Source organism: Aquarana catesbeiana, linkage group LG03 (assembly GCF_042186555.1).
Source record: "Aquarana catesbeiana isolate 2022-GZ linkage group LG03, ASM4218655v1, whole genome shotgun sequence".
Classification (NCBI taxonomy): Eukaryota; Metazoa; Chordata; class Amphibia; order Anura; family Ranidae; genus Aquarana; species Aquarana catesbeiana.
Window position 1 is genome coordinate 643,439,841 of NC_133326.1, and position 15,806 is coordinate 643,455,646.

General features: G+C 42.1%; 1 protein-coding gene across 1 annotated transcript in view; it reads left to right on the plus strand.

Annotated features, from left to right (window-relative positions):
- Positions 1-558: 558 nt before the first annotated feature.
- PDE4A (phosphodiesterase 4A) overlaps positions 559-15,806 on the plus strand; it is a 494,628-nt gene continuing 479,380 nt past the window's right edge. The window contains exon 1 of the mRNA XM_073622564.1: positions 559-2,941. Within this exon, the coding sequence (XP_073478665.1) occupies positions 2,652-2,941 (290 nt within the window). The 5' untranslated portion in view covers positions 559-2,651. The remainder of the gene's footprint in view (positions 2,942-15,806) is intronic.

The following is a 15,806-nucleotide window of genomic DNA, read 5'->3' on the forward strand; positions in this document are numbered from 1 at the left end:
CATATTAATAATAATAATAATAATAATAATAACATACCTCCCAACTTTTTGAGATGGGAATGAGGGACACCTATCAGCAAAAGTATGCAGGCATAGGACACGCCCCTTGTCACGCCCTGTTAAAGGAGAATTGTACAAAAAAAAAACAAGATTGGTTAAACCCACAAGTGCTTTTTTTTACCACTAATATTCCTTTATATTGGCTTTTGGAATTGACAAATGCAGCGATTTAGAAATCAGATGAAAGGTAAATTTTATATACATCTATATGGATCAGACCAAAATGAGGGACAAATGAGGAGGAAAGAGGGACAGAGGGACATTGTTCCAAATCAGGGACAGTCCCTGGAAATCACATTTGGGAGCTATGGTTTTCTATGTGTTAAAATAAAAAAAAATGATTCCTCCTGTATTGAATTGTATTGTAACTGTACTGTCTGCCCTCATGTTGTAAAGCGCTGCGTAAACTGTTGGCACTATATAAATCCTGTATAATAATCCTATTAATAATAATAATAAAACGATGCTGCGGGTCTAATATTACTAATCTGAAGCTGATTGGCTGGCATGCACAGCTGCTCTAGTTTTGGTGAATCCTCATGACTTTTCAGGAAGGATTGCAGACAGAAATTCCACTGTAAATACAATGGAGATGTGTCGATGTTTTCTATAACTGTCATTTATTGAGGTCAGGTTCCCTTTAATCACTTCTAATTCCCCCCCACCTGTCTTCCAGGGAGGGGGCGTGTCTCATCCCCCTCTCTCTATAAAGCAGCATCTCGGGAACCCGCCCAGCGCCCGGCCCCCCTCCCGTGACGTCACGGCCGAAGGCTGCGGGGAGGCGGGAGACACCTGGCAGAGGTCCGTCAGTCGCCCAGCAGTCTGGGCTGAGTGCGGAGGGGGAGGTTCGCCGCTCCGGCTGTCCGCTGATCAACTCGGGATGGACGATGCAGCTTCTGTAGCCAACGCAGCCTGCAGCCAGCGTGTCATGAAGAAGCCCAGACCCGCTCCAAGCTTCACCTCCACACAGGCAGCAATAACAGTGTGACACGAAAAGTCCTTCCCGACTACAAGCAGTGATTTCTTCTTTTTTTTTTTTTTTGGCTTTCTCCTGCATTGCACATGTGAAGAAGAGAAGGACCCCCTAAAAAAAAAAAATAAAAAAAAAAGAAGAGGAGATCCAAAAAATAAAAACAAATCCCAAAAAGAAGAGGAGATCCCAAAAATAAAAAAGAGGAGATTAAAAAATAAATAAAAAAGAGGAGATCCAAAAAAAAAAAAAAAAAAAGAAGAGGAGGAGATCCAAAAAATAAAAACAGAAGGAGACCCCCCTCCAAAAAAAAGAGGAGACCTTAAAAAAAAATGTTATGATTCTGCACGGCATTGGCAAACAAGATCGCTGATCGCGCTTCTAATATTTTTTTTTGGACGCCGTTGGGATGGGGCGACAGATGTCCATCTGATTGAAGGCAAAAAAAAAAAAAAATCAATCGTCAGGATCTGGTTTTGAATGCACAGCTTCCATCGGTGGAGCGGAGAATTGGGACACGCTCAAGTGATAAATGGGATGTGACCCCCCCCTACCAACGTTTTTAGATATTTGCACTAAATGAGAGTTCAGATCCGGAGTCTGCGGATCAGAACCAACTCATGTCTGCTCCCCCATCCACCTATGTGCAATAAGACATCTCAGCAGCACCCCTGATTTTAGGACCCCCCCCCAACCAACCTATATTCTATTTCCATCAAAAAAAAATCCTTACGATCCCCTTCAATGTCTTTTAATGTATTCGTTGGCAATAACATAAGCAATAATTTCCAAGGAGCGGAGAGGATTCATGTACCGACTGCTTATTGACAACTAAAAATACATCTCCATCTCTATCTCTCTCTCTCTCTCTCTCTCTATATATATATATATATATATATATTTATACAGTATATATACATTGAGTCTAAGCTGGCGGAGACTGACGCACTATTTTTCCGATAACAGGAAGCCATTTGAACTGTCAAAAATTTGATTTTCTTTGCTTAGAAGAATATTTTACATTTTCTTTTTTTGGGGGGGGGGGGCAGTTAGATTTGTTGTAAGACATTCATCTATCTATCCATTTTTTTTATTTCTTCCCTCCTTCCCTTTAAAAAAATATACACTGTTGCTTCTTTAGAATCAATACTTTATTTTTGTAATTTCTTTTTTCTTATTTGCGACTGATCTGTTTTAAGAATAGCCATTCTGTTAACGAGTTGATTATTTTTGCTTCTTCCCCTTTTCCTTTAGAAAAGATACATTGTTGCAAAATGTTTCTTTATTAATAATCAATATTCAATATCTTTATTTTTGTAATTTTTTCTTTTTTTTTTTTTTTCTTTTCACTGATATAATTTCTTTATTTTTGTAACTTGTTTTATATGTTTTCTTTTTTGGACAAGACAAAAGCGATTTAACTCTTCAGTTTGTCTTTTTTATATATTAATAGATTTGTTGGTTCGGGGATGTTAAAAAAGACTTTATTTTTGAATGTCGCACGTTGTTAGGCAAAAGGGATAAAATTATATTTCAGAGGATCATTTTTTAAATTTTTTTTGTAGAGAGGTTTATTTTTTTGGATCCCCCCCCCCTCCATTTTTTTTTTCACTTCATCAAGATGATGGAAGTACCGCCGTGCCCGAAAAAGAGTCTCTCGCTGTCGCTTCCCATGCCGCGAGAGGGGCAAGCCACCCTCAAGCCTCCGCAGCATCTATGGAGGCAACCAAGGACACCGATCAGAATAAAACACAGGGGTTACTCGGACACAGACCGCCACCACCACCGGCAGATGGAAAGATCGGACGCCATGGACACCAGCGACCGACCCGGGCTGAGGAAAACCAGGATGTCGTGGCCTTCGTCTTTCCATGGGACCACCAGCAACAGTCATGCAAGCCATAAACAACGGTATGTGCTCGTTTCACTTTGCTGGTAAAACTTACGGTATTTTCGGCAACGTCAGCTCTTTTGTTAGTACAGTGGTTGCCTTTAAGGCCATAGAGTATTTGTGTATAGCCTCATGTATGAACGTACTATAAGTAATGTCTCTTTTGCCGTTTAGCATTCTTCGGAGCTCATGATGCTGGGGCTTCTTAGAACTGAAGGGGCATAGGTGATTGGTTGTCAGTGGGGAAAACCAGCTGTTTCCTTCGTCAAACACCTGTACACATCTGTGCTATCAATACCTGGGCAGGTTTTTTGGACCATTTAAATTAGGGGGTCTCTAAACTTTCTAAGCAAAGGGCCAGTTTACTGTCCCTTAGGCTTTAGGGGGGCTGGGCTGTGGCCAGTGGGGGTACAAAATGTCCTGGCGTCCGTGCCCCATCATTCACTTTAATAGGAGGAATAGTTTCCCATTGTTGATATCAATGAGAAGAATAGTGCCCCATTGATGGTGCTCCATCATTGGTGTCAGTCGGTGTAATAGTGCCCCAGGGGTAAAATAAAGGCAACCAAAGAGCCTCATACGGCCCCTGGGCTGCAGTTTGGAGACCACTGGTTTAGATGAAAGATTCTTGTGACAGCTGCACAACCTACATACTTTAAACCTGGTTGACATTCTTTGCGTATGCTCCTGCTCTGCATTGATCAGAATGAGATGAAGTAACTTGCTAGAGGTGGTCTATGGGAGTCTGCATGGGGGCCCATAGACTCCCTCCAGCTAGGTGGTCTATGGGCCCCTTGGTGGAGGACAATCAAAAGAATTCTCCATATAGCCTCATGTATGGGAGCCTTCATATGTGGGAGCCTTCATTCATGAGGCTATATGGAGAATTCTGCTGAATGCCCTCATCCAGGTCTATGCAGATGCTTAAATCTGTTCCATCAGTGGTTAATATTAAGATATGAGCAATTTTAGAATTGTAGATGTATCGCTAAATGCACTGCACCCAAAGATGATATTTCCGTTGCAAGTGAGGTCTGGCATAAAGAGTCATTTTGTGACTTCTTTGATCTTTGGGGGGCTAATGGTCAGATGTCCTAGCCTAGTCTTGTGTTTCCTACCACCTTGGAATTTTGGGCATTCCCACTTTTTCATTTGCTTTCTCCAAAATGTAACCCCATGTTACGATTAGACCATTATTTACATTCTTATATTCCCCTCCTAGGCAGTCATTACACAAGTAAAAATATTCTCTGTGTAAAAATACGAATATTCTAAAGCCGCTTTTCTCAACCTTTTGAACATGGAAGAAGCCTTGAAATTATTTTCAGGTTTCAGAGAACCCCTGCTAATAATTACTATATCTACAGCTCATGGTACATTAACGGGAACAGTAGGGTGAGACTACTAAGGGCTGCTCTGTATAATACATTTATTTTCAGTCATTATATTGAAATAAAATGAATAATAATAATCTCCAGAAAAGAAATGCAGACAATGAAAATTGTAGGGTTCTTTCACATTGGTAGCTCAAAGGAGAAATTGCTTGCTTACATGGATAGTCAGTGGAAAAATGCCCCACCTTACATTGGTGGTCACTGAAATTCACCGTTCCATTGGCACTAAATGGGAAAAGGGTCCTCTTAAACTGTTAGTCAATAAAAGAATGGCCCCTATTACACTTGTGATCAGTGGGAAGAACTCCTTTTACATTAGTGGTCTATGGAGAGAATGCTCTTTACATTGGTGATCATTGAGAAGTATGCCCCTTACTTTAGTGGTTAGTTAGAAGAATGCACCTTACATTGGTGGTCAGAGGGAAGAATGTCTGTTACATTGGTGATCAGTGGGAGGATTTTCTTTACATTGGTGCACTGTGGGAAGAATGCCCTTTACATGGGTGATCATTTAGAATGCCCTTTACATGGGTGATCATTCAGAATGCCCTTTACATGGGCGATCTTTCAGAATGCTCCTTACATGGGTGATCGTTCAGAATGCTGCTATTTACATTGGTGGTTAGTTAGAAATATGCCCCTTACACTGGTGGTTAGTTAGAAAAAGACCACTTACCTTGGAGGTCAGTGGGAAGAATGTCTATTACATTGGTGGTCAATGGGAAGAATTATTTATAAATTGGTGTTCATTGATGATGCTCCTAACCTTGGTGGTCATTGGAAAAAATGCTCTTCACATTGGAGGTCAGTAGGAAAAATGCTGCTTATATTGGTGGTCATAGAGAATGTCTCTTGCATTGGTGGTCTGTGGGAAGAATATACCTTAGGATGGAACGCTCTTCCACAATCGGTGGTGTCGGCAGGAAGTATGGATAGTTTCAAAAGACTGTTGGATGTACATCTTACCAAAAACAATATACGGGATATGGGAAATGATTTTCCAGACACACACACCTACGCAGGTTGAACTTGATGGATTGTTGTCTTTATTCAACCTTACCAACCTTACATTGATTGTGAAGAATGTCCCATATATTGGTGGTTAGTGGGAAGTATGTCTGTTACATTGGTGGTCAGTGGGAAATATGTCCACTACATTGGTGGTCATTAGAAGAAAATATCTGTTACATTGGTGAATAATGGGAAGAATGCTTCTTACTTTGGTTTTCAGTGAGAATGCTTCTGTCATTGGTGGTCGGAGGAAAGAAAGCTCTTTACATTGAGAGTCAGTGGGAAGAATGTCTCTTGCATTGGTGGTCAATAGGAAAAATGCTCCTTACATTAGTGCTCAATTGGGAGAAGGTCTTGTACATTTTGGGTCAGTGGGAAGAACTCTTTTACAGCTATCTAAAAATATAATAGGTGGCAGTGGTTACTTATCCGAGAGTAAGAAATTGCTTAATTTTCATGGAACCCCTAGCAGTTCCTCTTTGTCTAGGCTTGTCTAGAGGTTGGCAACTACTGGAAGGAGCATGGTGATTCTTTTGTCTTCTTTGGAGAAAGCTGTGTCTTGATTAGGTACTGGATCACTAGGATTTTGACTGTTCATGACATAGGGGACCTGCATCTGAGACCTGGAAGGACATGGAAAAAATGTAAGGTTTAGCAGAAGTGTGGTAAATGGAGCTAAAACATGGCTGTCAAAGTCATAGTTAGTAAAGTGAGTATCAGTTTTACTGATACTCAAAGTCCCTAAAACTTACCAAATTTGCCAGGCAGATTGGCTCACTTACTACCTTGCACTGGTGAGCTTCTAAAAGGGTACTTTTTGACCCTAACAATTACTTGCGTGCCTTAAAAGTTCATTTTCTTGCTCCTCTGAGGGATTCTCTGAGAAAACCATGGGACATGGGAATCTTGAGGATTTCTTATTTATTACATTAATGGGCACCACTTGACATCAGTTACATAATTTACCTAGTAAAATGAGCTCAAACAGGTTTGTCAGTTCCCTTTGTTTGTGGACAGTAAATATCCAATTTCTGACTGCTCCCTTTTTTCTGAAAGTTTTGGAATGTGAACATGTAGAAATACAGGGACCCATATGCAAAAACTTTGAGTGGTGCTCAAAGCACTGCAAAACTGCCCCCTTTAGTCCAAAGCACAGATTGGGTGGCAACGTTTAAACAAGCTCATCAGGCTAGCTGAAACAGATCGAAAGACAGAAGGTGGGAAGGCCGCACACCAGAAGCCAGCCACTATTTAGAAAGGTAAAGATACGTCTTTAGCCTGAACTTCTCCTGACTATGCTCTTCTGACATGTTTCGCTCTACCTATGGGGCTTAATCTCTATGATAGCCAGTTGGAGTTCAGGCTGAAGCCATATCCTTACCCCTCTATATAACGACTGGGTTCCGAATAGTGGAATTTGCAAATTCTATCTTCCAAAAATGTGGACATACAGCATTGTGTGTTCCTTGGTTCCTGATTCCCCTCCCCCCCCCCATTGTTCTAAGACTTGGGTCACGTGTGCAAGTTTTCAGCGTGTTCATGTGTGTCACATGTAAGGCGGCCCATTAATTTTTATGTGCTGTCCTATGCACAAGAAATATGGCCAAGAAGCCCCTGACTCTTTTTAAATGTGCCACACCAAACTGCATGATGCTGCAACACCATGCGGTTTGCTGTCTGCCACAATGCGTGGGTTTGCAGAAGCATGGGTGCCATTAACAAATAATAGCACTGTGGTATATTTGCTAAAAGAGCGCATTTCTCAACATGTCAGAAAAGTGTGTAATTTTGTACGTGTTCCTGGCATGCAAAGGTCTGAACCTAGCCTATTTGTAGCCTTGCTCACACATTTGGGTGTATGAGATTGCATGTCACATATGCGTATGAGAAAAGGCTGCAGTTCCACCCTAAAGCCTTGTGAGAAGCCTATTGAATATAACTGCATTGAATTTGATAAAACCTAAATGAAGGTAACAGTTTCAGCATTTTCTGGTTAGCATTAACAATTCACTGAATACATCAGGTAGTTCTCTGGAGTGGCTGTTAACATATAATTTTTACTTAAGGCTCGTTTACTGATTTATCCAAAAGTGAACAATATTCGCACAATCCCCCCACCCCAGGTTTGTTTGCTTCCTGCCGGGAAAGCTCCTTCCTCTGTAAGGTCACTGCTTACAGTGTTGTTAGCTTAGTATACAAACACAGGTTTTATCATATAAACAGTGTCGCAGCAGTGCAACGTACTGTATTCCAAATGAGCATCGAGCATAACAGCAGTGCTCTGCAACCGCCAGATCAATAGACTGTAATGCCACGTACACATGACCGGACTTTTTGGCATCAAAGGTCCGAAGGAACGAATCCGTCGGACAATTCGATCGTGTGTGGGCTTCATCGGACCTTTTCTGTCTAAAAATCTGACGGACCTTAGAAATAGAACAAGTTTCAAATCTTTCCGACGGACTCGATTCCTATTGAAAAATCCGTTCGTCTGTATGCTAGTCCGACAGACCAAAAATGACGCAAGGGCAGCTATTGGCTACTGGCTATGAACTTCCTCATTCTAGTCCGGTCGTACGTCATCACGTTCAAAACGATTGGAATTTGGTGTGATCTTGTGTAGGCAAGTATGTTTCGTTGGAACTCCGTCGACAAATCCTTCGGAGTTCAGTCCAACGAGAAGTGCGCTCGTGTGTACGTGGCATAATTGTTTTATTTTTACCAATTTTCATTAATCATCCAATGTTTTTTGTTGGCGAATGGAAATTCATCATTTTTATTTGTCACTGGGGGTTGACCTGTTCCCTTATTATCCATCCAATTGGAAACACCGTCCAAAGTCACCAAAACCCATAAGTACCTCTATCCGCTTTCTTTTTCCAGTCTAACTGGTGTTTCCCAAAGTGCGGGACCAGCCTCATTGGTTGTACATATCTGCTCTGCTGATCGCGGGATTTATGAACAGCCTTGTGGGAGAATATGATTATTGTAGAATTGGCTGCTTCGGAAGGGAACTTATTGAGCAATTCTGTCTGAAATGGATTCATCTTTTGGGTGTAATGGGGCTCAGCCCCTGCTGGTTCTTTACTGCTGCTTTGGTCTCCAGCAGCTCCACAACAACCACAAGAGTCTGAGAGCTCAGGTAGAGCCTAAGCTGCCTGCATCTCCAGCTTGTGAGTACAACTAATATGTCTATGGACAATCCACTAGAGTTTGCATGATGCAGTATTTCTGTGCTGTGGATCCTCCAGTGGATTCTGTTTTGGGATAAAAGAGAACTTGAGCTGGCCCTAGGTGGTCCACAAATGAGTTGGATGGAGGAGGAATACTTGCCCCCCAGGACATTGTGATCTGGCAGCAGCACCTGTCACTGTCAGAATACACTGATCAGCTCCTGAAGTTGATTGGCTGCAGCTGCTGATTGATGGAGAGTCTTCCAAGATGTCAGAAACCAATTAAACAATCAATTTCTGTTGACCCGGGAATCCCACACACTGATTAAAACTTGGCTAATACCTGGTGGGCCAGCTGAATTTTGACCAGTGTATGACAAGCTTTACTTGTACTAGTTCAGGGCTTGAGTTGTGAGGTCTCCATAGTGAATGGAGAAGTCTGCTGGTGACCAGGTCATCTTGCCCTTAGGCTCCCTAACTCTGCCCACCTCATTAAATGGATGACCTTCCACACTGTACCCACTGCCAAGAAGTGGGACCCAGTTATGTGATTTTCTGAAAGGCATAGCTGTAATAATTAAAGTAGAATTACAAGCAAAACCAAACTAGTCTTTAGAATACTCCCTCATAACACCTACAGTATTCTGGTTAAACTGTGTAAAGAAATATGTATATACCTATCTGTTTTCAGGACACTCTGGTCTGATCACATAATCCGTCTCCCCTGTGTGCCAGCAGCAGCTGCAGGGGAGAGAAGGAAGTGCCGACAGTGGATGGGCCACAGGAACTGTCACGCTTACCCCTAACGGTTAGACACTATATAGCTAGCTTCTGTGTTCTTTACCTTTAGCAGCCCCCTTTCCCATAAGGCAAGCAGGCCTACCAGTACTCAGTTGCCAGGACTTATACACAATTATATAGTTCCTGGCTACCACACTGGGGAACACGTGAACTGAGCAAAGCAAACAGGTACTTGCGGTTGGCAGACAGGCAGAGTGGTTCAATGACAGTCCAGGTACAAGGCAGGCAAGTTTCAGAATAGCTAAGGACAAATCTGTAGTCAAAAGGCAGGCAGGGTTCAGAGAGTGGTCGATATCCGATCCAAGGTCTTCAGAGCAGGGCAGACAAACAAGGAGCTTGGAGCACATATAAAAAAAACAATATCACAAGCATGAGACTGCAGGCTTGGCTGGCTTAAATCAGGTTTGGTCTCCACCCAGAGATTAACCACATCAATCACCCTGCAGGTGGACAGACAGACAAAGAGAATGCCAAAATCAGGATGCAGGAGCTCACACGCTTCTGTCAGGAACCTATGAGTGATGTCACCGCTGCCAGGAATTTTAGGCCAGTGTTGAGTGCTCTCCCCTGTCCCCTTCAGCCAGACAGGGGAGATCATGTGACTGGACTGGAGCAGGCTGAAAATAAGTTTACAGATCTTTCTTATACAGTTTTGTCAGAATAGGTGTTAGGAAGGGAGAGGGAGCATTTTTAAGACTAGCTAGGTTTTGCACGCTAATTTTTCTTTAAAAGAGATGTGTGGAATGTGCAAAAAATAAACATCCATGCTTACCTAGGCCATAAACATAAAAAGTTGATTTTCTAGTAGAATCACCTTTCCCTCCTCCTTCCCACCACGTCATAGCTCTCTCGTTTTCTTGGAATGTCTAATTAATGTCTTGACTGGCTCGGCTCCTCTGCTCCTCCCACCACCTCCATACATAATCTTTTAGGTAATTTCAAGGAGAAGAGTGAGGGGAAATACTATAGAATGACAGCACTGAGGCTACTGACATCACATCCAAGATTGTGTCACCCAACAGCAGTCTCAGTGCTTTTGGATATTGACACATGGGATGCTTTTACAGATAAATAGCATGCCTAAAATATGGTTAATGCATAGACAAAAAGTATTGGGACGTCTACCTTTACATGCACATGGACTTTAATGGCAGCCCAGTCTTAGTTTGTAGGGTACAATATTGAGTTGGCCCACCTTTTGCAGCTATAACAGCTTCAACTCTTCTGGCAAGGCTGTCCACAAGGTTTAGGAGTGTGTCTATGGGAATGTTTGACCATTCTTCCAAAAACGCATCTGTGAGGTCAGGCACTGTCTCCGCTCTAATTCAAATTCAATTCCCAAAGGTGTTCTATCGGGTTGAGGTCAGGACTCAGACCTTACTTTGCACACTGGTCCAAATCATTTAGTGGAGGGGGAATTATGGTGTGGGGTTGTTCTTCATTGGTTGGGCTTGGCCCCTTGGTTCCAGTGAAGGGAACTCTTATGGCGTCGGCATACCAAGACATTTTGGACAATTCCATGCTCCCAACTTTGTGGGAACAGTTTGGGGATGGCCCCTTCCTGTTCCAACATGACTGTGCACCAGTGCACAAAGCAAGGTCCATAAAGACAAGACACACTCCTAAACCTTGTGGACAGCCTTCCCAGAAGAGTTGAAGTTGTTATAGCTGCAAAGGGTGGGCCAACTCAATAATGAACCCTACAGGCTAAGACTGGGATGCCATTAAAGCTCATGTGCGTGAAAAAGGCAGGCTTCCCAATACTTTTGGTAATATAGTGTAAAAGAGAAAGGTTGTTAAAATAAATGGTCTGGTGACAGGGTCTCTTTAAAGTCTCTGCATAGAAACAAGCATAGATACACAGTGATAGCATTATTTCCATAAGGAAGAGAGTCATCAAACACTATTTCCTGCAGGGGAAATAAGTGATTTTTGTTCCGCTATTAATTTTTTAGGGGCATTTGTTTCAGATGTCAGGATTTCTGTGGATGTCCATGGCTCCTGGGAGTTGTCTTGCTCTGACCTACCATCTGAGCAAATTATTTTCCAGTTCTTTCCAGTCAGTTGATTGATTGTCATTTGAATTAGTCTTAACCCCATTTCATTCATTTAGGTCTGGCATAGTCTAATTGACCATTAAACATGCATGATTTATGGGCATCTAACTTAATAAGCGTTCTTTGGCCCCGTAGGATATAGTCATCAGTAGTCCATTACGTTACGTGTGTTTATCAGCGCCTAAAACTCATTTGTTTTAAGGTGTATCTAGACCCAAAACTTTTGTTTTTTTTTAGTTTTGGATGGAATAGGGAAAGGTTAGAACCCTTGTGAAGTTTCACTTTTATCCAGGGCTCTGTTAGAGAGATTTGTCCTCACTTTCTGTAGACAGGGAACATATTGTACAGTAATAAAAAAAAAACAGAGGTTCTAGCATCCTAAAGTGAAATGAAACCTTTTCAGTATTTAATCACCTATTAGGTATGCTGCTTATTTATTGTTTAATCCTTGCCTATGTTCCAGTTTAAGCTGGTGCCATAACTGCTTCCACAGGTTTCCAGTTTCAGGGGGGGCTCCATTCTCTTGCAGCATTCTGTTGAGCCGCCTTTACATGCAGGGACTAGAGCTGTGTCTCCCTACACTCTGTGCATCAATAGAAACACACAGCCCCATAGCCTAGGATGGCAGGCACTCCCCTGCTCCTCCTTTCCCTCCCTTCCCCAAGCTATCAGACTGCACTGTCCACTGTTGACTGTGAAAACTAGAAGTTCAGGGAAGCAGCACTGAGAAAGTAGGAGCCAGCAGCATTGAAAGGTGTAAACTGCAAGTGCTGGGGTAAGAATTTTACCAAATAGTTTATTGGGGAATGTTTATTTTATTGTGCTTAATAGAGAAGTATGGGATTTAAAAAAAAAATTTTTTTTTAGACTCATACTTACCTAGGCAGTCCGATGCTGCATCTGTCCCCCGCCGGCTCTAAGGCTGAGAACCAAACGATCAAACACCGCCTATCGCTCAGTTCTCAGAGCTCCCTGAGAAGAGAGCTGCTGACTGTCAGTCACCGCTCTCTGCTCTTGGCTGTACTTCTCCTTTAACCACTTGCTGACCAGCCATCGCAGTTATACTGCAGCAGGGCGGCTCTATTGCGTGAATCGCCGTACCGGTACGGCGCTTCGTGAATTAGATGCAGTGGGTGCGCACAGCGCCGGAAGACCATGCGCATGGCCGGCGGCCTCAAAGTCCGCAGGCCACCCGCGATCGCTCCTCAGAGAGGCAGTACGGGGATCTGCCAATGTAAACAAAGCAGATTCCCGTTCTGTCAGGGGAGTACAGTATGATTGTCTGTTCATAGTGGTTAAGAACAGCAATCTCTCTGTACTCGCAGTCAGTCCCATCCCAGTTAGAAACACCTCCCTAGGACACACTTAACTCCTTCATCGCCCCATAGGGTTAACCCCTTCCTTGCCATTGTCATTTATACAGTAATCGGTGCATTTTTATAGCTCTGAACGCTGTATAAATGTCACTGGTCCCAAAAAAAGTGTCAAAAGCATCCGATCTGTCTGCCGCAATGTCGCAGTCTCGCTAAAAATCGCTAATCACCGCCATTACTAGTAAAAAAAATAAAAATAATAAAAATGCCATAAATCTATCCCCTATTTTGTAGAAGCTATAACTTTTGCGCTAACCAATCAATATACGCTTATTGGGTTTTTTTTTTTTACTAAAAATATGTAGAAGAATACATATTGGCCTAAACTGATGAAGAAATTTGTTTGTTTGTTTTTTTTATTTGGGATATTTATTATAGCAAAAAGTAAAAAATATTGTTTTGTTTTTATTAAAATGGTTGTTCTTTTTTTTGTTTATAGTGCAAAAAATAAGAACTGTAGAGGTGATCAAATACCACCAAAAGAAAGCTCTATTTGTAGAAAAAAAAAGGACATCAATTTTGTTTGGCTACAACATCGCACGACCGCGCAATTGTCAGTTAAATTGACGCAGTGCCGTATCGCAAAAAATGGCCTGGTCATTAAAGGGGCAAATAAATCCTTCCAGGGCTGAAGTGGTTAAGAAACAACATATTGGAGTGATGTCACATAGAGATAATGCACTGCTAGGCCATGCGTAAAAATAACAGGAAGCTCTTAAATCTTGAGGGTATTTCCTGTGTTAGGATTAACACAAACAGAACTGTGTAGAATGAAAAAAAAAAAGGAACAATAAAAATTCAGCAGCTTAGTCATCAGAAGAAAGAAATGTAATTATTCGGAAAAGTTCAGAGAAGAAAGGAATAAATTAAATAGCAATTCAATTTTCACAGCGATGGGGGAGACACTGAGAGCTAAAGGGGGGCAAGGCAGTAAGTGAGTGGTGGAGATTCTAGAATTTTTCATTGCCTGAGATTGATACTAAAGGGGGTCTCCTGTTAAAGACACAAATTCGTAGGTGCTGCAGATGTGTTTTACTTTGCATGTTAGTCACCAAGAGTGAAGTACAATGTTTCAGAACCTCTCACGGTTCCATCATTATGGCGGAACATATTCCAGAGGGTAGTATTGGGGGTAGGTTGACCAAAGCAAATAAAATCCAAGGTAAGTATAGTAACAAGTCCTAGTTGCAATCTGGAACACCCAATAAGAGGATAGTATGCAACCGGTCTAAACTACGTGGCATGTTCATCAATGCCAAGAGCCTGGCGGACAAGATGGGTGAACTAGAGATACTGTTGTACGAGGAGGATTTGGATTTTGTGGGAACTTCAGAGACTTGGTTCAACAGCTCTCATGATTGTCTGTCAACCATTCAAGGGTATTCCCTTTATCACAAGGATAGAGAGGGTAAAAAAGGGGGAGGGGTGTGCCTGTATATCAAGAATAATGTACAAGTGAATGTGAGAGGTGACATCACTAAGGGAGCTAGGGAGGAGGTGGAATCCTTATGGGTAGAGCTCCAACTGGATGAAGCTAAGGGGAAAATAATACTGGGAGTATGCTATAGGCCCCCTAACCTGAGGGAGGAGGGGGAGGCAGACCTCTTATCACAATTTGGATTAGTAGCAAGAATGGGAAGTGTTATCATAATGGGGGATTTTAATTATCCAGACATAGACTGGGCGGAGGGAACCGCGCATTCATCTAAGGCTCACCAGTTCCTAAATGTCTTGCAGGACAATTTCATGGGTCAGATGGTAGATGCACCAACTATAAATAAAGCGTTACTAGATCTACTGATTACCAACAATACAGACCTGATCAGGGATGTGGAAATACAGGTCAATTTAGGAAACCGTGATCACAGGTCAATTGGCTTCAATATAAATCACACAAATAGGAAACATAAGGGGAATACAAAGACACTGAATTTCAAAGTGCCAACTTCCCTAAACTACGAACCTTGCTATAAGGCATAAATTGGGATAAAATCTTAGGAACAAAGAACATGAAGGAGAGATGGGTTCGCTTTAAGAGTGTATTAAATAAGGGCATTAGCCAGTGCATCCCATTGGCTAATAAATTTAAAAGAGCGCACAAAAGTCCTAGATGGCTTAACGACAATGTAAAAATGCATATAAAAGAAAAAGAGAAGGCCTTCAAAAAATACAAGGTTGAGGGATCATCGTCAGCATTCAAACTTTATAAAGAAAGCAACAAAAAATGTAAGGGTGCAATTAGAGCGGCTAAGATAGAACACGAAAGACACATAGCAGAGGAGAGCAAAGAAAATCCCAAGGAATTCTTTAAGTATGTAAACCGTAAAAAAAGGGAGGACAGACCATATTGGCCCCATAAAGAATGAGGAAGGACATTTGGTTACAAAGGATGGGGAGATGGCGAAAGTATTGAATTTATTCTTCTCAGTCTTCATGAGGGAATCAGGGGGCCTCAGTAAACTAAACTGCAGTATTTATCCTCGTGACACATCACAGGAAGCACCCTCATGGCTAACAGAGGACAGAATTAGAATTAGACTTGGGAAACTTAACATTAATAAATCACCGGGATCGGATAGCTTGCACCCGAGGGTACTTAGGGAACTCAGTCAAGTAATTGCCAGACCATTGTTCCTAATTTTTACTGACTGGAATGGTACCAGCGGACTGGAGAAAAGCCAATGTAGCACCAATATTTAAAAAGGGCCCAAAATACATCCCTGGGAATTACGGTCCAGTTAGCCTAACATCAATAGTATGCAAGCTCTTGGAGGGGATGATAAGGGACTATATACAAGATTTTAGTAATGAATACGGTATCTTTAGCAGTAATCAGCGTGGATTTATGAAGAATCGTTCTTGCCAAACCAATCTATTAACCTTCTATGAGGAGGTGAGCTGCCATCTAGATAAAGGAAGACCGGTAGACGTGGCTACATAGGTCCAATCTGTCCCTCCATCACAAGATTGGACACAGGTGTTACATACACTATATTGTCAAAAGTATTGGGACACCTGCCCTTACCGCACATGAACTTTACTGGCGTCTTAGTCCGTAGAGTTTATCATTGAGTTG